This window comes from Centroberyx affinis, unplaced genomic scaffold, assembly GCF_046629955.1.
Source record: "Centroberyx affinis isolate AG114_WGS23_722 - 3 ecotype Tasmania unplaced genomic scaffold, CSIRO-AGI_Caff_v1 ptg000594l_1, whole genome shotgun sequence".
NCBI classification, from domain to species: Eukaryota; Metazoa; Chordata; class Actinopteri; order Beryciformes; family Berycidae; genus Centroberyx; species Centroberyx affinis.
The window spans coordinates 18,148-40,451 of NW_027279233.1; the positions used below are offsets into that span (position 1 = coordinate 18,148).

At 42.2% G+C, this 22,304-nt stretch overlaps 1 protein-coding gene across 2 annotated transcripts; it reads right to left on the reverse strand.

Moving 5' to 3' along the window:
* Positions 1 to 886: 886 nt before the first annotated feature.
* Positions 887 to 21,603, reverse strand: LOC139643403 (sterile alpha motif domain-containing protein 9-like). Of its 2 annotated transcripts, XR_011695076.1 has the most exons (5): positions 21,514 to 21,603; positions 9,013 to 9,775; positions 8,307 to 8,565; positions 1,146 to 7,926; positions 887 to 1,038 (listed from the first exon to the last, which is right to left on the reverse strand). XR_011695076.1 is itself a non-coding variant. In XM_071518543.1 (4 exons), the coding sequence occupies exons 2-4, from the start codon at positions 9,763 to 9,765 to the stop codon at positions 4,286 to 4,288; spliced, it is 4,653 nt and encodes a 1,550-aa protein (XP_071374644.1). In that variant the 5' UTR covers positions 9,766 to 9,775; positions 21,514 to 21,603; the 3' UTR covers positions 1,045 to 4,285. The 2 variants fall into 2 exon arrangements, 1 of the variants encoding a protein (XP_071374644.1); XM_071518543.1 differs by lacking the exon at positions 887 to 1,038 and having other exon boundaries at positions 1,045 to 7,926.
* Positions 21,604 to 22,304: the final 701 nt, after the last annotated feature.

Genomic DNA, 22,304 nt, shown 5'->3' on the forward strand with positions numbered 1-22,304 from the left:
AAGTATATCATTATACATATCCATAATTTTATGAATACCTCTGTGTCATTGGTAACCTGGAATAAAGGCTCTATTGACCCAGATAGGAGTAAAACAAGACATTTTTGTCTAGGAGTTCTTGAGCTTTAAACCACACCTCAATGGTATTCTTAACAAAAGGATTGCACATTTTTTTTAGTAACTGCGTTGGAGAATCAGAGTATAAATATAGATTGAGAGGTATGAGTGACGTGGAGCTCTTTTCTATCTGAACCCAGGGTGTTGAAGTTTTATCCATTAACCAGAACATTGCTGCTCTTATTTGAGCTGCCCAGTAATACCATAGAAAGTTAGGAAGCTGGAGTCCTCCTCTCTGATACAGCAAGTATAACAAGGATAGTCTTAATCTTTGTCGTCTGTTGTTCCATAGGAAATTGGTTAAAATCTTTTTCAGCCTAGAAAACAATGTTGGTGAGGGCTAAGGGGGAGGGACTGAAACAGGTATAAAAGTAGTTTGTACAAGTGGATTAATTCTTTCAGGTACAAAAATGTTTGACTGTATTATTTACCTTATACCCAGAAAAGGTACCATAAGTTTTTAATAAATCTGTCAGTGTTGGTAAGGACTGTGCAAGATTCTTCAAAAACAGTATTATATCGTCTGCATATAGCACTATACAATTTTCGAATCCCTCAATGGAAATGGCACAAATTAAAGGGTGCATCCTAATGCCCGTGGCCAACGGCTCAATTGAGAGAGCAAATAATAGAGGTGATGGCGGACACCCTTTGCGCGTTCCTCTCCATAGGCTAAAAGGTTCAGACACTGTCACGAATCAAGGCTGAACCCAAATGCAGACCAGGACAAGCAGGTAAGGTCGGAATAACAAGTCTTTTATTTTCAGCTTTGCAGTGATGATGAGAGGATGTCTGGCGGTAGAGCTGGGGTCTTGGGGAGGGAAAGTCCGTGGGGTTGGCAGCAAGGTGGAGGTGGTTCCCAGGACGGAGCTGGCTAGCGGGGCTGGGTGAGCAGACGAGGCAGGTAGACAACAGGCGTTCCTGAAGACAGGGAGAACAGGCATAAGGTAGCTGGCAAAACTGGCAAACAAGCAAGCAAAGCTGGCAAACAGATTACTAGAGAGCTGGAAGTGTGCATGACAACAAACCGTGTATGGCACAACGATCTGGCAGTGACTGGTTCTCTCTGCAACGTCTTTATACTGGATTGCTTGGTGATTGCTTGATCTGGGACAGGTGCGCAGATTGCAGATGAAGATCAGGTGTGGAGAGAGCAGGCAAGGGAAAAGGGAAACAAAAAGCCAGACAGACAAAAACACACCCACACCAGCAGGTGTTACGGAGGCTGGATTGTGACACACTAAGTTATTAGTTAATACTTCACTAATCACTAATCACTATACAAGATCTTTCTTCACCCATTTATTGAACTTAGCCCCAAAACCAAACCTGGACAAGATTTCAAAGAGATAGTCATTCTGTCCTGTCGAAAGCCTTTTCTGCCTCCAAGGACAGAATGGCCGCATCTGGTATCTCATTTCCTACATAAAAAATATTAAGCACCCTTCTTATGTTGTAGAAGGCCTGTCTACCTTTTAGGAAACCGGTTTGGTCTACATGTATTAGTTCCGGTAAGACCTTTTCTGGTCTCAGAGTACTTTAGCAATTATTTTTGTGTCAGAGTTCAGCAGTGAGCTCTATATGACTCACATCTAGTTGGATGTTTCCCTGGCTTTGGCTTCGGCTCCAGCTGCTTTCCCTCCTTTCAAGCAAGTGATGCCTTCACATATTTCAGATGATGCGATTGGTCTATCAAAGCTTTCTTTATCTTCCTCTGAGAGGGTGGGGAATATGGGGCTTTCCAGAAATGTTGTTTGCACATCGCATCAAGCAGGAATTACGATCGATAAAGATTTTCATAAAATAATTTGAAAGTATAATTTATTTATTTTGGATCTGATGTAATATTTCCCGAAGCATTATAAATTTAATGTATGGCATTTTGTAGGGTCTTAATGCGGCATGCCAGTAGTTTGCCTGGTTTTCCCCTTGATCGTAGGATGCCTGTTTTAATTTATTCAAACTTGCCAGGGCTTTATTAGGATATTTATCCTTTATTTATCTTTATTAGGATAATTCAGTGTAATGAGCTTAGTACTGTCAATCTATGCTGCAATTCAGGAGAATCCTTGATGGATTGTTCTCGTTCAAGTCTTTTAATTCCTTCTTCAATTTCTGACATTTTATTATTGAACTCCTTAGTTTTGAAGCTTGTGTAGTTTATTATTTGTCCCTTGATGTATGTTTTAAATGCTTCCCATCTAATGAGGGGTGAAGTCTGAGTAGTGTTTAGCTGAAAATACAGTAATAAAGTAATACATTTTGTGTCAAATCGCCATCTAGGTGGTGCCCGGTCTATTCTGGAATGTCTTTTTTATGTATATGTTTTCCTCTACAATTCTGTGGTTCATTACCACAGGAAATTTCTGTAAGGGTTATCCCAGAACTCAAAGGTTGTAAATGACTCTTCACAAGTAAACTTTTGAAAAAAACACCTCACATCTTATGAGAGAGCCAAGGAGGACTGCGGCTCTAGTCTCGCTCTCAGACACTTGGGGTTGTGAGAGCTTCTGGGTTTCTCAGGTTTCTGCGACTCTAACCACAAGCCACTAACACCTCCTGACAACACACAAGAGAATCACATCTTTAAATATATGGTTGTTTTTTAATTATACTACAACAACAGCATAAAAAAAATAATAACACAAATTCAGAAAAAAATATATATTGAATTAATTTGTATTGACCTGCCTTATACAATCAATGAACTATTACAAAAAAATCTGACATTGACAAGAAAAAATTGTGAACAAAGTCTCTTTCTCTTCCTCACAGCACAACAGGTAAAAAAATCCCCCAATACTTTTATCAGGACATTTGGGGCAGTTTAGAGCAAACCACAGAGGGTGGGTGTCCTCTCTGCCTTCTCTTGCGGTCAGAGTCTGTTGGTTGTGAGTTGTGATGCGAATGTGCAGGATTTGCATGTGAAAGCCCACAGAGGGCAGGAAGCCATTTCATGTAGCCTGCAGAAACAAGCAGCCATTTTGTTGTGGACCCACATGCTCCCATACTCCTGAGGGGCCCTTTTTAGGGATGGACCGGCTTCACCTTCGATCTCTGCTGCTTGGGCACACAGCTCATGTACCATTTGCCGCCTCCTCTCCCTGCTCATCTCATTCCTCTGGTGATTCAGTCCTCGTTCACCAGCAGCGCTGATTCTGCTGCGGGTTGGTGGGGGCAGTAGGAGGTCCACCAGAGGCCTCTTTTTCAACAGTATTGTATCATATTCATAATGTATTCAGCAACTATCACTCACTGACATCTTGCTGTGTCCCATTTCTTCCAGAAGTTAGAAACCTGTCACTCTGAGTAACCATCATGGCTGCTGTTGAATTTCAATGTTCCCATAGTAAACATAAAGCTTTTATGTAAAACGTTGTGCTCATCTGTCTGTAGAATCATTTTAGAGCAACTGATAGCAAACAGTGCTAATTTTTCTTTTTTAAACTCTTTTAAGCAATGTACAGTGTACACACACATACTGTACTGTTCTTTGCTCATTTGAAATGTCCATCAGTGAATGATGATAACACCAAGCTGTAGGGAACTGGCAGTCCGTGACAGTTTCTGTCTCCAGGATCCATGATTTAGATCTTTATTTCCAGTATCAGAAAGTTTTTTTAAGTAAGTTTTAACATACAAGGAATCAAGGAATTCAACTTGATGAGTTGCTCCTGTTCGTCACATCAAACAATAGACAAAATTATAAAAAAAAAAAAAAAAGGTGTACATAAAAAAAAATAGCAATATAAATTGAATAAACAGGTCTTGTTCTGTACAGCATGCATGCACATGGTTCTCTGTTGGAACCTGACTGACTGCACTGATGGGCATCTATGGAAGACAGTTTAGAAAAATAGACAACAAATATGTATAAGCTGAGTATAAACAGGTATAAATGTATATCTAAACAGCCAGTTGAGTAGATAAGATCTGACTAGAAGATTGGTATTTACTCAGAGGTAACAACAGCTGCAGCTGAGCCACATTATTTCCATACTATTTCATACTTCTGCAGTCTCTAACTCATCTTTTGCAGAGGTACTTTTCTCTCAATTTGTTTAGAATCATTTGAAGAAGAATCACTGGCTGCCACACTTAATTCCCCTTTCAGACAGTTTCTTTACTCAGTGCTTGTGTTGCACTCGCCTGTACAGAATGAACTACCCTAGTTTTCATACTGGATATCATATGCCAGGGGACCATCAATAGCGAAACCAAGGTAGAAGGAAACCTTTTCTGTGCTGAAACCACTTCTGATTCCACCAATGAAAGCTGGACGCACCGGGAGTCTTAGTTTGCCATAATTGGCAAACACTTCTCCAAGCTCAATGGTTCCAGTGACCCGATGAAGGCGGCTGATGATTTCTTTCTCTTTAAATATGTCTCCGTTCCGCCAGAGTTGTGCCAGGGTGTTACGATGTAGCCTACCAAAACACTCATCGAGTTTGGGTTTAGGAACGAGCCTCCCAAGCCCTCCCGCTTTTCCAAGGTAGAAGTGAGCAACGGTGCTCCTCTTTCGAAACAAAGTAGACAGACGCTTGCGGGATGATTTTCGAATTGCAGTCACATATGTTCTGATTTCTGTGTTTTCCTGAGCTGAACTCGGCCAGAACAACAGAAGAGCCAGGTAGTATGGGTCCGGGAAGGGATGCCCTAACCCAACATCTTGCAGAGTTTCCAGAAGGAGAGCAGAGAGTTGGCTGTACCTCTTCACGTATTTAGATGTTGGTTTCAAAAGGGAAAGAATTATGTTTGACAAAATGTAATTGATTTTTTCCCTTGTCTTTTGCTTTGGGTTTATGTATTGTTGTTTTTGTTGTAAGAATGCGTAGTGTTCAGTGATGCTCTCCATCTCTTCAGCAGATTTGTCCAAATGCTGAAGAATCCCTGCGAATGTATCTGCATGGTTCTCCTCAAGAAACAACCTGCGTTCCTCAATGTCCATTTTCAAGTTGAGTTTAGGATTGTTTTCTCGTTCTTTTTTTATTTCCTCAGGTGAAGTGCAGAAAAGTGCTACATACTTTTTAAAATGGACACATATTGTCCAATGATTCTTTGAATCAAATTCTCCTGAATTGTTTCCTTTCATGTATGTGAAGTAGCAGTCAAAGAACTCAAATATTTCTTTGACTTCAGTTTTCAAATTATGGAGAAACCGCTCATGGTCTTTGATGATCTCAATGTATCTGTTGTTGATCTCATTATCCTCCTTGTACACATTTGTGATTGGGATTGTTTGCTTTAGAAAACTCTGCAAGTACCTCTTTCTCATGGGATCACCATCCTCAAAGAATGGCAATTTGCTCAATATCTCAAAGACTAGGAAAGTGATTTCCAGCACACCCACATAGCCAAAAACATTGTATGATGATTTTGTGGGGTAGTCCTCGGAGTCCTCATCAGCTGCTTCTTCTTCAGGTTCATCCTCTGTATTTCCCAGCTCCTGAGCCCTTTGAAAAGCTCTGATGGCATTAACTGCTAACTTAATGTTTGTGTCCAAGTCTTCTGGATTGCATGATTTCTTCTGCTTTTCACTCTGGATGTTAGATTTCAAATTGCTTTTGTACACCTGTCCAATCGTGTCGACTGTGTAGGGGTTTTCTTTGATATTCTTGGCCTTTTCTGCCCATTTCACAGCCTCTGGAAAATCACGCTCACTGATGTACAAATACCTTGCCAGCGCCTGAGGAATGGATGCACTCATTACAAACTGGGATGATGCTTTCACAAAGATGTCTTGGACAGTTTGTCTCCCTTGCTGGTTGCGGATTTTGTCTATAAGAGGAGAAAATGCCTCTCTCTCATCTCCATCTTTCTTGCGTTGCCTTTCAATCAACATTCGCTGAATTGAGAGCATGAGTCTGTGTCTTACAACTCCAACTCTGAAGAACAGATCACAGTGAAGCATGGCCATAGCTATCTCACTTACTTTCAAGTGGTAGCTTTTCTCCAACTCTTCAAGACTGGCAGATGCTATGGACTGATGAAGGATTCGGATTCCTTTGTATCCTCCCCACTCTTCAACTGTGTCTATAATAAGAAAGTTTGAATATGGCTTCATTCTGTCCAGCACATTATCCTCTCGCCAGTGTATCATTTTCATGCCAAAGAAATCCTCAGAGAGTGAGACAGAGATTTCAGATTCTGCCACATAGGTGTTTAATAAAGCCAGGAAGGCAAAGAGTTGAGCCGCCTTTGTGCTCATATCAAAGTTCTCCAGCGTGTTACGAACAAGACCATCAATGTATTTTTTATCGAAGTTGCTCTTCATGATCATGAAGCTGTAGAAATTTTCAGGTTTTTTATGCGTTTCTTTGAGTTCTTGAAGTTTCTTCTCAAAATCGTCTTGTTCATTTTTGGTTAGTGTCTTAGTAATATACTGACATTGTGTTGTACTGTGTTGCCGGTATTGCTCCTTTGGGCTGTGGGAACGAACACAGTTAAGAATGATGACTTGGCCGTTTGGTGCGTCATCCACAGTTGTGCTCGAGCAATCCTCTACAATCGCTTTACGGATGCAGTTGACAAGACAGTGAGCGTTCTCTGTTTCCTTTGAATCATCTACTAACAGCAAAACTGGAGATGGTTTGTCGCTTTCGAGCTTCATCAGCCTTCTAACTTGAATAGCAACTTCTTCTTTTGGCAACGCGTTGTCTTTCAACACAGCACATCTGAAGTCTTGACGAAGATCCCACATCACATGCATTGCTAAGGTGGTACCGCCACAACCTGGGTCATGAAAGAGATTGAGCAGCACACATGTGTTTTGGGGATCTTTTGATTGAGATTTGATCATCTTCTTGAGATTTTCATACTTGTCTCTCTTGATGAAAGACTTTGCTTTGTCTTTGTCACAAAAGTAGAAGTTCCACCATTTGACTTTGCCTCCTCTGAAGAATTCCTCCTCGACTTTGATTTTGAAGTCATGAAACTCTGGACTGTTTTCCTCATAGACATTTTCGCATTGATTCAGACACAAAATGTCAAGAGCCGTCATGAAATCTTCATCCTTCTGTTTAAGCACAACAGAGCTGGAGCCAGAGGAGGGAAGCAGCCTTCCAGATGACTGGTTAAATGGCCCAAGTGCCATAATGCTCCCATTGACCTCACTGAGGGTTAACTCATATACTGACTGCTGGGTGATGTCGCAATCACACTTTTCCTGTATCAAGTCCCTCCATTTCTCAAATGTGCTCTGAGATTCACAAATACTAATGATGCTTTCCTCTTCTGTATGTTTGTAGAAAGCCTTGTAAGTGTCAAAGATTGGGTCTTTCTCAGTTTGCACAGGTGAAAGTAGAAGAAATATGAAGAGAGTTCTTCCACGGAGGAGAACTTCAGGCTTGCAAATGAAAGACACCAACTGCTCTACGTCTCTGCAGGCTTTCCTCAACCAGTTCTTATAGTCTAACTCTCTGTTTGATTCGCTGGCGAGGTCGTGTCTCCCATTGCAGAAGACCCAGCTGGTCTGTTTGTAAAGGTTAAGGTTCTTCATCACAGCTTCAGTCTGTCCTTCATATTGAGATGGGTTGTGCAGATTGGCCACCCGTGTTTCTCTGTAGGAATGGCAGAGTCCGCCTGGGACTGCAGAGTCCGGATCGAAGTCCAGCACGCAAAACAGTTTCAGCTTGTTCAGAAACTGGAGATATTCTACTTGTTCTGGACTGCTCTTGTTCACAATAACAACAAATCTATCGTAGTTGTCAAGGGAGTTCCCACCACAAGTTAACAAATTCTTCAATTTGTCACCCTGGTTAGCTTCTCTCCTCAAAACTTCTTTTGAGGGACACTGCGGCATCAGTTGACCTGTATGAACAGTAAAATAAATAAACAAATAAATGGCATTAACAATGTTGTAATAATTCAGAGAGCAAAATTATGTAAATTGTGACCAGGCCAAACAGAATCTGGGGACTTTTGTATTTTATAGCACTTTTTCTCTGATAATCTACAGACTTCTGCAGACATTATTGCTTGCAATATTGTTGTCATTTAGAAACTCCAAAATAAAGGTTTGTATGGCATATATATTTACATTAAACTTTTGATCAACCTGAAAGTGAGTACAATTTCATCAGATGTGACTTTTAGCAAAATGTGCTACAAAAATGAAAGAAAAACTAAGATTCTTTAGGTCAATTTGAATAAAACTTTACTATTTCAAGGATTTGCATTGGTATTCTTACCCATGTTCCTTTTCAGGTCATTAACAAGATCACGGCGAGGTATTTTGTCAAGAATCTCCAGTGTGACCTGTAACGCCGCCTTGCTTCCATAGTAGTCGGTCATTAAATCAGCAATGTCCATGTTGTCTTTGTCCTCCAATTTGCTCTGAGCAATAGGTTCATGCTGGGTCGCATTAAAATGCCTTAAATGGAATCTAAATGTTTTCAGGTCAGTTCTCCCGAGTTGCTCCAGGGTTTTCTGGAGTAACAGGACTGTGATCTGCAGAGATACAGTATATAGGGAAAATAGTAAATGTCAACTCCAGTCTATATTGTCCTAAATCTTCTTAAAATTTAAGTCTTGATGGGAACCAACTTCAAAGCTCAACTACCAAAAAAGTTAGGCTAAATGAAGTGGGCCCTTGTCTCCTTGCCATGGTAATTTGCCCTTTTTTATCTGTACTATTTTACTATTTTTTATCATGTGTGTGTGTGACTTTTTTAACTTCCTGTATAGCATTTGGTGTGTTTTGAAAACTGCTTTCAAATGAAATCAAATATATTACTATACAGTATTTGATATGCTTTCATGGGGACTGAAAATATAATGCCAAATTATATTTTGTGTTTTATGTCTAGTTTGTGATCTTACTGTATTAAAATGTCACATTAGGAAGCTGGATAGGATGATTTATGTATGATCTGTCATACAATACTGAAATTTTACCCCATCAGATTGTTTCCTCTTTGCCCGCAAGGCCTGAAGCTTCAGTGGTTCCTCCTTTGGTGGAGCTTTCTCCTTCTCTGGAGCTTTCTCCTTTTCTGGAACTTTCTCCTTTACTGGAGCTTTCTTCACTGGTGAATGAGCCTTTTTGGATTCATGTTTGTTCAGTGATTCTGGCTGTTTGGTTGCTAAAGCCTGAGCATGACTGGGTTGAGGTTTGAGACATTGTTGAGCTTCTTCTTGCTCAGCGCCGGTGGGCGGGGTTGACTGCAGCGTCGGCTCTGGTTTGTTGTTCAACTCATGAAGCTCACGCAGAATCTTCACAGCTGGACCGCTTTTCACATCCAGGTCCAGAAAATCTTGCTTCCTGAAGCAAACAAGACAATCTCCAGACACATCTTCCTCTTGGAGCCGTTCTGCATATTTGCCGTATATCTTCACATGCTGCAGTAACCACTGGTTGACTTGCTCCTTTGTCCATTTTTCCACATATGCTGGGAATCCTGATTCATATTTTGATCCTTGTTTCAGCCTTTCTAGGTAAGATGTGATTTTGACAGCAGGACCATGTTTAACGCCCAAGTCCAATATATCTTTCTTTACGAAGGCAACTAGATAATCCCCCAACACATCCTCTTCAAGGAACCTGTCTGCATAAGTCTGATGAACTTTGACCTCTGTCATCAACCACTGATGGACTTCTTCCTTGGTCCATTCTTCAGTCGGAGGTGGCGGCTCATTTGTTGAGTGGCTCATTTTGGATCAACTAAAAATTAAACAGAGAATAAGAGCATGAATATAGTCATACGATTTTAAGGTTAGAAGACCAATACCAATGACTCAATGATTACCCAGTGTTATGATAGGCATTCCAGTTGTTACAATTACAATTACAATTTCACATTTGGCAGACGCTTTTATCCAAAGCGACTTACACATGAGATTTTCATACAACACAAGCAAGGTTCTAGTTAGGAGAGAACAACGAGAGTAAGTGCTAGAAAGCTAAGTTCTGGTCCAACAGGACATAGGTGCTACGAGGCAGTGCTATAAAGCTAAGTTCTGGTCCAACAGGACATAGGGGCTACGAGGCAGTGCTACAAGGCAGTGCTATGAGGCAATGCATAGAGTGCATAGAAGCAAAAATTTTTTTTTTTTTTTTTGTTTGGTTACCCGGGCCATTAGGTGAGAAGGTATTCGCTAAAGAGCTGGGTCTTTAGCCTTTTCTTAAGGATTGAGAGGAACTCTGCGGATCGAATGGAGTTTGGTAACTCGTTCCACCACCGGGGAACCACAGAAGAGAAGAGTCTGGCTAGAGACTTAAGGCCTTGCTGTGGTGGCAGCATCAGGCGCCGCTCCTTGGCAGAGCGTAGTGAGCGGGAGGGAGCGTAGACCTGAATGAGGGAGTTCAGGTAGGTCGGAGCCATTTTGGTTATTGTTTTGTCGGCGAGCATCAAGGACTTGAACTTGATGCGGGCAGCAACTGGGAGCCAGTGGAGGGACATGAATAGCGGAGTGACATGTGCTCTTTTGGGCTGGTTGAAGACCAGACACGCCGCCGCGTTCTGGATCATCTGCAGAGGTTTGAGCGTACATGCCGGGAGCCCTGCCAGGAAGGAGTTGCAGTAGTCAAGGCTGATATTACAAGAGCCTGTACCAGGAGTTGTGCTGCATGCTCAGACAGGTAGGGTCTAATCTTCCTGATATTGTACAGAGCAAATCGGCATGACCGAGCAACAGAAGCCACATGCTCCTTGAAGGTTAGTTGGTCATCAATCATGACACCCAAGTTTCTGGCAGACTTTGTGGGCATGAGCTGAGTTGATTCGAGCTGGATACTGAACTGTTGTTGTACAGAGGGACTGGCTGGGATGACAAGGAGCTCAGTCTTTGACAAGTTAAGCTGAAGGTGGTGTTCCTTCATCCAAGCCGAGATATCGGCGAGGCGTGCCGATATCCGCGCCGAGACTGTGGGGTCGTCTGGCGGGAACGATAGGAGGAGCTGGGTATCATCAGCATATGAATGGTATGAGAAGCCATGTGAGTGGATCACTGCACCCAGTGAGGTGGTGTATATTGAAAAGAGAAGGGGTCCAAGCACTGACTCTTGAGGTTCCCCTGTGGACAAGCAGTGGGATTTAGACACTTCCCCTCTCCAAGACACTCTAAAGGATCTCCCTGAGAGGTAGGACTCAAACCAGCAGAGAGCAGATCCTGAGAAGCCAAGCTCAGCGAGTGTGGAGAGGAGGATTTGGTGGTTAACCGTGTCAAAGGCGGCCGATAGGTCAAGTAGCAGTAGGACAGAGGACTGACCGGCAGCTCTAGCTGATCGCAGTGTTTCCACTACAGACAAGAGCGCAGTCTCGGTAGAGTGTCCGCGTTTGAAGCCAGACCGGTTAGGATCATACAGGCGGTTCTCAGAAAGGAATTCAGAGACTTGATTAAAGACCGCACGCTCAAGTGTTTTGGAAAGGAAGGTGAGTAGTGAAACCAGCCTGTAATTATCAACCTGAGATGGGCTGAGTGTAGGTTTCTTTAGCAGCGGGCTAACCCGCGCTTGCTTAAAAGCAGTGGGGAACACACCCGCTGAGAGTGAGGAGTTGATGATGTGCGTGACTGCAGGGATAAGTGTGGGCGAGATGGCCTGCAGGAGGTTGGAGGGTATGGGGTCCAACGGACAGATAGTGGGACGAGAGTCAAGCAGAAGTTTGGAGACTTGCTCCTCAGTGAGATGGGGAAAAGACAGGAGTGAGGTCCTGTTAGCTGGTGGCAGCAGACTGAGTTGGTCAGGCTCAGAGAACTGATTACTGATGGTAGAAACCTTATCAGTAAAGAAGGATGCAAAGAGGTCAGCCGTGAGCAAGCTGGAGGGTGGAGGTGGTGGAGGTTTGATGAGTGAATTAAAAGCTGAAAATAATTTCCGAGCATCCTTGGCGCTGCTGATTTTATCCTGGTAGTAAGTGGTCTTGGCACTTTTTAGATGGGAGGAGAATGCCGATAAGAGAGTTTGATAGTCAGTGAGGTCAGTGGGATCACTGGATTTGCGCCATTTTCTCTCAGCTGCTCTGAGCCCCGCCCGTTGCTCTCTGATGACACCGGTGAGCCATGGGCTAGTGGGGGTTTTACGAGCAGGTTTGGATGAGAGTGGGCAGAGATTGTCTAGAGAGACGGCTAGTGAGGAGCAGAGTGTGTCTGTAGCCTCATTGACATGGAGTGAAAAGAACTCTTTATGAGGGGGCATGGTAGCTGAGACCTCATCGGAGAGCCGAGCCGGTGTGAGGGACCGGAGGTTCCGTCTGAAGGAGACCATTTGTGGCGGAACGTGAGGATGTTCCGGCAAGGAAACCATGAATTGAATAAAGAAGTGGTCTGACAGATGTAAGGGGGTGACCGTCAGATTTGCCGTGGAACAGTTTCGAGTCACAATCAGGTCACGTGTATTGCCCGCTTTGTGTGTGGGAGCGGTGGAGACCAGTTTGAGGTCAAATGAGGACAGTAGTGAAAGGAAGTCAGCCGCTTGGGGTTTGTCAAGATAGATATTCATGTCCCCATGACAATCAGTGGGGTGCCATCTTCAGGAATGGCTGAGAGTAGTTGTCTAGGTGTATGTAGGCTTAAGAGGCAGGGTCTGAACTGACATACACACATGCAGGGATGTTTGGTTGGAACTCGCCACAGAGAGAGAAGACGCTGAAGGCCGACTGGAATCTGGAGACAACATTGAAACTTTGCCATCTACACATCCACCACCTTTTCCACTATATATACCTGAACTACTGACAAACGAACAGGCTGGCCCAGCTAAGCCTATAAGGCTGCACCAGGTGAGCGGACCGAGTGGGTTGCCCGTAACTGAGTCGAAACCTGCGTGTCGGTGAGTTGAGCTTACCCCTCCAGAAGGTAGGGATAGCACACACACACACACAGGGCAAGGCAGAAACACTGGATACATTAACTGCAACACGCAGGGGAAGACTCCAGGTTATGGGCTTGCTAGGCTGGAGGTAGACATTTACTTAAACAGCTACACAAGTTAACTTGGTAGGTCTAGCGAGCCCCGTAACAGGTGGGGGCTCGTCCAGGATCTGAATTTGTACGCAAGTAATACTATCGTCTTGTGGAATTGTGTTGTCGTGGTTTTGGTTGCGTGTGGTTCACTAAGTCTCTGACATTTGATGTCATGTGCCTGAGCTTTGCACAGTGTTGCGGTTCCATTCAGTGGTTGGTTTGTTTGCTACTGTGCTTTACCGAGCTAATGCTATCATGCTATCTGTGCTGGGAAAATGTTTTGTTGGCTAATGTCTGTCTGGCCTCGGACTTAGTTTTGTGTTGCTGACTGTAGAGAAAATATGTACAATGTTTCCTTGTACGTTCCAATGTATTGATTATCATGTGCTCATCATGTGTCTCCATGTGAGGGTTTACGACTGTCAGACTGTCACACGTAGACAAGATGCTATTGTTCCTCAGACCCACTTATATGACACCTGTACAACAACATCCTATCATGAGACGATGCTAGGGGGGGTTGACTTGCAGGTGGTTGTCCTTGTCCTTGGAGATACACTGCATGCACAATTATTAGGCAAGTTGTATTCCTGAGGATTCATTTTATTTTTGAACAAATACAGTACTCTCAGTCAATCCAAAATGTTAATAAACCTCAAACCTGAGTGGAGTACTTGGATGCATGTGATGGAGCATTGTCCTGCATAAAAATCATGGCCTTCTTGAATGATGTAGACTTTTTCCTGTACCACTGCTTGAAGAAAGTATCTTCTAAAAACTGGCAGTAGGTTTGGGAGTTGATTTTAAGTCCATCTTCAACCCGAAAAGGTCCAACTAGCTCATCCTTAATAATAGCAGCCCATACCAGTACCCCACCTCCACCTTGCTGGCGTCTGACTCGAAGTGGAGCTCTGTGCCCATTAGTGATCCAGCCACGGGCCCATCTATCTGGTCCGTCAAGAGTCACTCTCATTTCATCCATCCATAAAACCTTTGAAAAATCTGCATCATTCAAGAAGGCCATGATTTTTATGCAGGACAATGCTCCATCACATGCATCCAAGTACTCCACTGCGTGGCTAGCCAGCAAAGGCCTTAAAGATGACAGAATAATGACATGGCCCCCTTCCTCACCTGAGCTAAACCCCATTGAGAACTTGTGGGCCCTTCTTAAACGTGAGATTTACAGTGAGGGCAGACAATACACCTCTTTGAACAGCATTTGGGAGGCTGTGGTTGCTGCTGCACGAAAAGTTGATCATCAACAGATCAAGAAACTAACAGACTCCATGGATGGAAGGCTCATGACAGTTATTGAAAAGAAGGGTGGCCATATTGGTCACTGAATATTTGTTGAAATGTCAGAAGTGTTTATTTGTAAATTTCAAGTTGTTTATTTGTTATTCTTACTCTAATAAATGAAAATAAACAAGTGAGATGGGAAATTTTTAGTTTTTCATTTAGTTGCATAATAATTCTGCACACTAATAGTTGCCTAATAATTGTGCACACATAGATATTCTCCTGAGAAAGCCAAAACTCACTTTTCCTTTGTTAAATACTCAGGTTTGAGGTTTATTGACATTTTGGATTGACTGAGAGCACTGTATTTGTTCAAAAATAAAATTAATCCTCAGGAATAAAACTTGCCTAATAATTGTGCATGCAGTGTATACGCCTGGTTAGTCTGACCCTCATTGGAGAACTACACCATTCCCTTTACTATGATGTACTTCTCTCCATGCATGTGCCATTAAAGAGAACACTAATTCAACAGTCGGCGAACTTGTCTTTATTTCAAAATTATTAATCAATTGACGTCACAAACAGGATCCCAACAGGAGTCTAGAGGAACTCTGGTGAGTAGTTTCTCCGCTCTGACAGCATCCACAAACCTGTGTTGAGAATTGAAGGATTTCTTGAAGTTATAATTGTAATTGTTTAGATGATCTGTGTATTGTTCTACAGGAACATTTACAAGTCCTATGGGGGCTGTGGGGCCTGCCTATAGGGTGGGGTAAGACCACCGGAAAGAATTGAGGCTCCTTATAAAAATCCTTCAAGATCTCATCTAAATTGATTTCACTCACTCTAAGAAAAGCTATAGCGATATATACTGAAACTCATATAAGGGGGTTTCTAAGCTCCGGTGTGTAAGCTCTGGGAGGTCTTTTAGGTGGTGATTATCTTTGAATATCTTCAAGGGTAAGGCACACTTAATTAAATAACTGGTTGACCAGAAGTGTCACCAGTGTCAGAAGTAACGCCATTTGGTTCTGTTTTCTTTGGGGGGTAAAAATACAGTTGTAACTGTTTTTAATGCTTATGGTCTGGCTATATGGAGAATTAACCTTTCATTTTTCCTTGTAGAGAAGCGGAGCCGCATTAACCCTGACTGTAAAATTCTTGGTTTCAATACAGGGAGGGAATCCGTAATTGTATGTTGTATGAAGATATAATCTGGCACAGGGGACCAGCATATTTTTCCTCCTGTTTGAAGTCATCTTTGACTCTGTAGGCTTCCTTATTTCCTTGGATACGTGAGTACTGATGAAATAATATACATGGGTACTAATAACAGTAAAATGTTGGAGGGGGAAAAGAGGAAAGGAAAGGAGAAGAAAGACAAGAAAAGGTCAAAGGATGTAAGTGATAAAAGTAATAAAAAAGAACAGAGTTTAAAACCCCCTCCAGGAACCCCTGCTGATGTAATGTATAGAAAATATGGGGCCTGGACTGCATTAACCGTACCTCAGGAATGGGAAAAAATGGCAGAAGGAAAATTTCCAAAAACAGGAACGTGGGACAAAAATATTCTGACGGGTGTAAAAACTAAGTTGGATGAGCCTTCTTTTGACAAAAAGACTCAAAGTTATTATGGCAGCTTAGCGTCCCCCTCCAGGACGAAAAGGCAAATAGGGATCCCCCTCCCGTCCCGGGGGGGATCCCTCTCTGCCTCAGCCCGCCCAAGGTTTCTTCCAAGTTTTCCTGCTAAGGTTTTTCTTGGGAGTTTTTCCTTGTGTGCATTAGGGTCTAAGGCTGGGGTGCCGGGTAGGTTAGGCTGTAGAACAGGTAGATTGTTTGTCTTGCTAAATCTGCTCTTGCCTACCTTGTGTTTTTCGCTGTTTGTCCTACATAACTTTGTTCACCATTGATTGTGTTTAGTTAGACCTAGCTAGACACATTGGCCCTCATTTATGAAATGAACGTACGACAGAAAACTGGGCGTACGGTCATTTCCACGCAAAGCTCAGCATTTATCAATTTGGACGTGAGCAGAGCTACGATCAAATCTCACGTCAAGTCTCAACTCCTGTAGCAAGTTTTCCAGTCAGCTGGACTTGCGGTGCAGCAGAGTAAATCTGCTGAGTCTGAGAATTGTTATTAGACCATATATTCTGACTGGCATCTAAGCATATGCAGCCACATCACTTAAAAATATGTAGCCTATGGCAAAATATTCTATTTTGTAAAGGCCTACATCGACTGTGTGTCATATAGCCTATCCCTAACATAAATAGGTATTTTCAAATTGTTTGCAATTAACAGGGTTAACAGTTTTCTGGTGTAAGATTAATTTCTCTTTCATTTTGAGATAGCCTACTTGTTTGAGGTCTGACCATTTTTCCACAAGTGGATGTCACAAAATTTCCTGCAGCTAAACGCTGATAAGACAGAAATATTGATCATAGGTCAAGATAGTGCAAACAACCAAATTTTGAACAGTCTTGGTTCACTATCTCATTCAATAACTCAGCATTGCAGAAATCTTGGTGTCATTTTTGATCAAAACCTCAGCCTAGATAAACATGTTAATTCAATGGTTCAGTCCTGCTTTTATCATCTCAGAAACATTTCACGGATTAGACGCTTTCATAACCAGTTGATTGGACTACTGTAACTCCCTGCTCTCTGGCATCAGCAAAAAATCCCTCTCCCTCCTCCAGCTCATCCAAAACTCTGCTGCCAGGATTTTAACTCGGTCTAGGAAACATGATCACATCTCACCGATCCTGGCTTCCCTACACTGGCTACCTGTTGCTTTTAGAATTGATTTTAAGTATTGATTACTTACAAAGCCCAGAGAGGCCTGGCCCCAAGCTATCTATCAGAACTCTTATTGCCCTATGTCCCTTCTCGCTCCCTGAGATCATCGGACACGTCGTTCCTTGTTCCAAGGTCCAGACTGATACACAGAGGGGACAGAGCTTTTGCAGTCAGGGCTCCTAGACTTTAGAACGACTTGCCTGAGGAGATCAGGGCTGCAAACTCTGTATCGTCTTTTAAATCACTGTTAAAAACCCACTTGTTAGGGTTCAAACCCCGAAGGGGTAGAACCCTCTTGTTTTTGTACTGGTTTATTATTATTATTTGTCCTCAGCTGCGGCTCAAATTGCCGTGAGCTGGAATGAGCGAAAACCATGAAACATGGCCCAATAACTGGAAATGATGTGCAAATGCTTTCCAACAGAGCGAGATAAATTGCAGATCTCATTTCAAATTCTGAAGGATCTCTTGAATGAATACCAGCTGGCTGTCAAAAATGCCAGGGCTCAATACTTTTCCAATCTTATTGACAAAAACTGCCATAACCCCAGGGTACTTTTTAGTGTCTTAAACTCTGTCTCCTCCTCCACTCCCACCGCCTGCTTAGAAGTGTCTGTCTCTAAATGTGAGGATTTTCTAAACTTCTTTAGAGACAAAGTACTAGATATCAGAGCTAGTATTAGTCCATCAGTAAATAGCCTAACCATCTCCTCTGAGAACACTGCAGTCCTAAATTCCCTGAATTCCATCACTTTACCAGAACTTCATCATATTATCTCCGCTATGAAGACCTCCACCTGTTCTCTCGACATTATTCCAACGAAACTCTTCAAAGAAGTTATTGACACCATCGGCCCCAGCATTCTCTCAATTATCAATAGCTCTCTGGAAACCAGCCATGTTCCCCAATCTTTCAAACATGCAGTGGTCCAGCCACTTTTAAAAAAACAGAATCTAGATCCTTTAGTCCTCAATAATTACAGACCAATCTCCAAACTCCCCTTTCTTTCTAAAATCCTTGAGAAAGCAGTATTTAACCAACTGTTGTCCCACCTGGCTCAAAACTGCATTTTTGAAAAATTCCAATCTGGTTTCAGAGCTCTTCACAGTACTGAATCTGCATTACTGAAAATAACGAATGACCTGCTTCTAGCTGCTGACTCAGGTAACTGCTCTGTCCTCTTGCTCCTAGATCTAACTGCAGCCTTTGATACAGTAGATCATTCCATTCTCATTGACAGATTAAGCCATTGGGTGGGGGTCTCCGGTTCTGCCTTAAACTGGTTTTATTCATACTTATCTAACAGATCTTTCAGTGTCTCTATTAGCGACTCATCTTCTTCCTCTGCCCCCATGTCCTGTGGTGTCCCCCAAGGTTCCATACTTGGTCCAATCCTGTTCTCCATCTATTTGCTACCGCTAGGCCACATTATTCAGAAACACAACGTTTCCTTTCACTGTTATGCAGATGATACACAGATCTACCTCCCCCTAGAGCCTAATAACTACAACAAATTAACTGACCTCAATAACTGTCTTCATGACATCAAATCCTGGATGGCTGCAAACTTTCTTCAGCTCAATGAGAATAAAACTGAAGTTATCTTATTTGGACCACAGCATTTGACCAGCAGTATTTCTCCTCATCTTGGCCCATTGGCCCCCCTCTGTTAAACCGCATGCAAAAAATCTTGGAGTCGTATTTGACTCAGGTTTAAAGTTTGACAAACAAATCAATCAGGTAGTAAAAACAAGCTTCATGCAGCTCCGCATCATCTCCAAACTCAGATCAATTCTCTCTACTTCTGACCTGGAGAAAGTCATCCATGCTTTCATATCATCCCGCCTTGATTATTGCAACTCGTTATATTTTGGTATCACTCAGTCTTGTTTATCCTGTCTTCAATTAGTCCAAAATGCAGCAGCAAGAGTCTTGACAAGGTCAAAAAAGAGGGAGCACATTACTCCTGTTCCTGCCTCCCTGCACTGGCTGCCTGTTAGCTACAGAATTAATTTAAAAATCCTGTTGTTTGTTTCCAAGGTGTTAAATGGTCTCGCCCCCTCTTACATTACAGAACTCCTGTCCCCATATCACACTGTCAGAGTACTGAGATCGTCTGACCAAAGACTTCTGTCTGTCCCGAGATCCAGGACTAAGTGTTATGGGGACAGGGCCTTCTCTATTGCTGCCCCTAAACTTTGGAATTCTCTTCCTCCCACCATCCGATTCTCCCCCACTATTGAGATCTTCAAGAGTCTTAAAACACACTTCTACTCACTAGCTTTTAACTGTGCCTAACTTGGCTTAACTACCTTGGGTATTCCCCCTTAAGTCTCTATTGCCACTTTGGGCTCTGTGTGTGACCATGTGCCTTTACTGTTATTATTATTATTATTATTATTATTATTATTTATCATCACTCTGATTTTTCTCCTCTATTATTGTGTTTGTTCTTCTTTTGTTTTTTTTTCCTCTGTGTGTGTTGTAAAGCACTTTGGATCAACTGTGTTGTGTGTAAAGTGCTATATAAATAAAAGTTGAAGATGCAACAAATATGAGCCCAATCAGCCAGATGGTGGCGCTGTAATTAAGGCCCAAAAATGCAATTTTGGAAAGGCCAGCCCCTCACACCGTAAGTCCGATTGACTTGGAATTTGACACACAAGTCCAGCTGAATGTGCTCTACAAAAAAGCCTCTGAACCATAAAAGTCCACCATGATGGATTTTTTGCTAATTTGCATAATGTGAAAAACAGTAATGTGACATCTACTTTTTGGATTTTGACGTCGTCAACACCCAATTTGGTATACGGCCTTGGGGGACTGCGATACACATTTCTATTACATTTCTATTAGCAAGATTGGTCGAAAAACATGGCCGCCATCAACCAAAATATCTTCGCAAAGGGCGGGGCTTAGCAAATATTGGCCATAACTCATTAACCATTTGTCCGATCATCATAAATCTTGGTACGTAACTTCAGTCCGTGTTTGGGAATAGGTCTACCAAAGCATTTTGAGCCCGACCAAAAGGGGGCACCACAAATGTCACAAATGTGTATCTGAAAACCCCGTGGACAGAATTTCACCAAAATTGGTGTGCATCCTCTGGGGGCAAGTATTAACCAAAATCTGAAGTGCTGGTTTAGACTGTGCAGTCAACTCATTAAATTTAGTGTGGGGACGTAACTTATTCGTCAGGGTATGACGTTTCAGGACACCACACTAACAGCTTTTAATGGACCTCAAGACATAAAATAAAACACTGGAAAGTTGAGAATATGGGACCTTCAACGTAAAATGTAAAAAATCTTTTTAGCATTTTTGTCTTTATCTGACAGTTTAACAGTGAAGAGAGACAGGCAGGATAGGGAGAGAGAGGAGGATGACATGCAACAAAGGTCCTGATCCGGTTTTGAACCCGAACATCACTGTTACTCAGTACTCAATTTAGCCAAAGAGCCACTGGGACGCCACACAAGTAGCTTTGACTTCCTATGAAACCACTGAGGGAAAACTAAACAAACCAGTTAACTAAACAAATCTGCCTCACAAATGAGCCAGCACCAACATGAATCCTGCTGGCAGAGTGAAGGTTATCATGGGCTGCTGTGCTGGTTCAAAGCCCCGGACCAGACAGACTGCTGACGGACTTGGAAACTTTAAATTAATTTTCCATACTTGATTTAAAACATTTCAACAAATTTTTCTTTCCAACAAGCTATTTTGTGCTTTTGAGACAAACAGTCATGAAGAGCTGCTGAAATAAACTGGACTTGACTTTTAATGGTGAAGTTTACTCCAGTCAAAGTCAATCTTCATGTTTAACTGTCATATGAATCTGGTCAAATTAAAGCATTTAATATCAGACATAGAATTTGTCCCAAACTGCAATTCACCCAGCTGGACATTAAACCAAGAACAGTGGGAGTTCTGGTCTAAACCGGACTTAGAGATGCACTTACTTTTTCACCATGGGAGGGTGGGGCTACAATTTTATTACACAACGAGAAAATAGTAACTTTTAATGTTTTCTATATCATGCTTCCTCTTTTCTTAATTCATACTGGAACAGAAAGTAGTTCTGTTCTGTAGGAATATTTTGTTTCCTGTTTTTCGCTTTCCTCAAATACACCAACCTTTTCCCTCCAGAAGCTTTAATCAAAATCAGAGTAATAATAAGAAGACACAGCCGAGGTTTTAATAAGACAACTACACACATCTACTGCTCTGTCTGAGAGGTTTCCTCCAAACAGCAGAACAGTAAACTTTGCTTACTGGCTGCTGCTGCTTATCACACAGCAACTACAGTCACAATGTAATGAAGCAGAGGAGGTTACTGACCAGCTATGACACCACAGATAGTTTCCTTCATCACAAAATGATTTTGGAGCCCAAACTTGCAGAAGTTGGACAGATTCAGTGCAATATGCTGATGAATTTCTCACCTATTGATGCAGTTTCACTCTTCCTCCTCTTGCCATGGGAAGGTCTGGGTTTCTGTTCTGCTCACAAACAAAGCTGCACAGGCATCAACTTACTGGAGATGATATGAAACACAAAGCAAATCACAGCTTCGGAGTGTCTGGGAAACTCCAGCCTGCCCCTCCCACATCACTTCCTGTTTACTGGACGATGTATAAAACTATAAAACCACACCTACCAGAGAGGATGTCCACACCACCGCCCCTCAGTCTGAGATAAAACATTTTAATGAGAGAAATATGAAACAAAACAAAGTAATAAAAGTTATGTGACGTACTTCTGACACACTGGGACTCGTACGTCACATGTTTATTAGTTTATTAGTTTATTAGTCTGTTTTCTCTGCCTGTTTTGAAGCCTCTCTAGTGTCCTGCTCACTTCCCTAAGGACAGAATCACTATTTTATTCCTTTAATACCCATTAGGACCTGTAGTATGACTGTGGTACACAATACTGAGTTTGTACTGAACTTATTGTACTTTCCTGTGTTTTTTTTAATCTCCTATGGTACTTACTTTGAAGTTCTGCTAGGATATTCACATACTTTCCTTCAAAAATATATGATAGGAATACTTCAACAGTCCAGTAGAGACAGGAGAGGAAACACAGTCTTCACACAGCAGGTATGTAAATGGAACGGCCGACATCATAATTACATAATTAATAGTATACAATTAGAATAGTAATAGAATAGTGCAATTCCTCATTAGAGAATCCAAACAGTCTGACCTCCAGCTTTGAAAAACAGCATGAA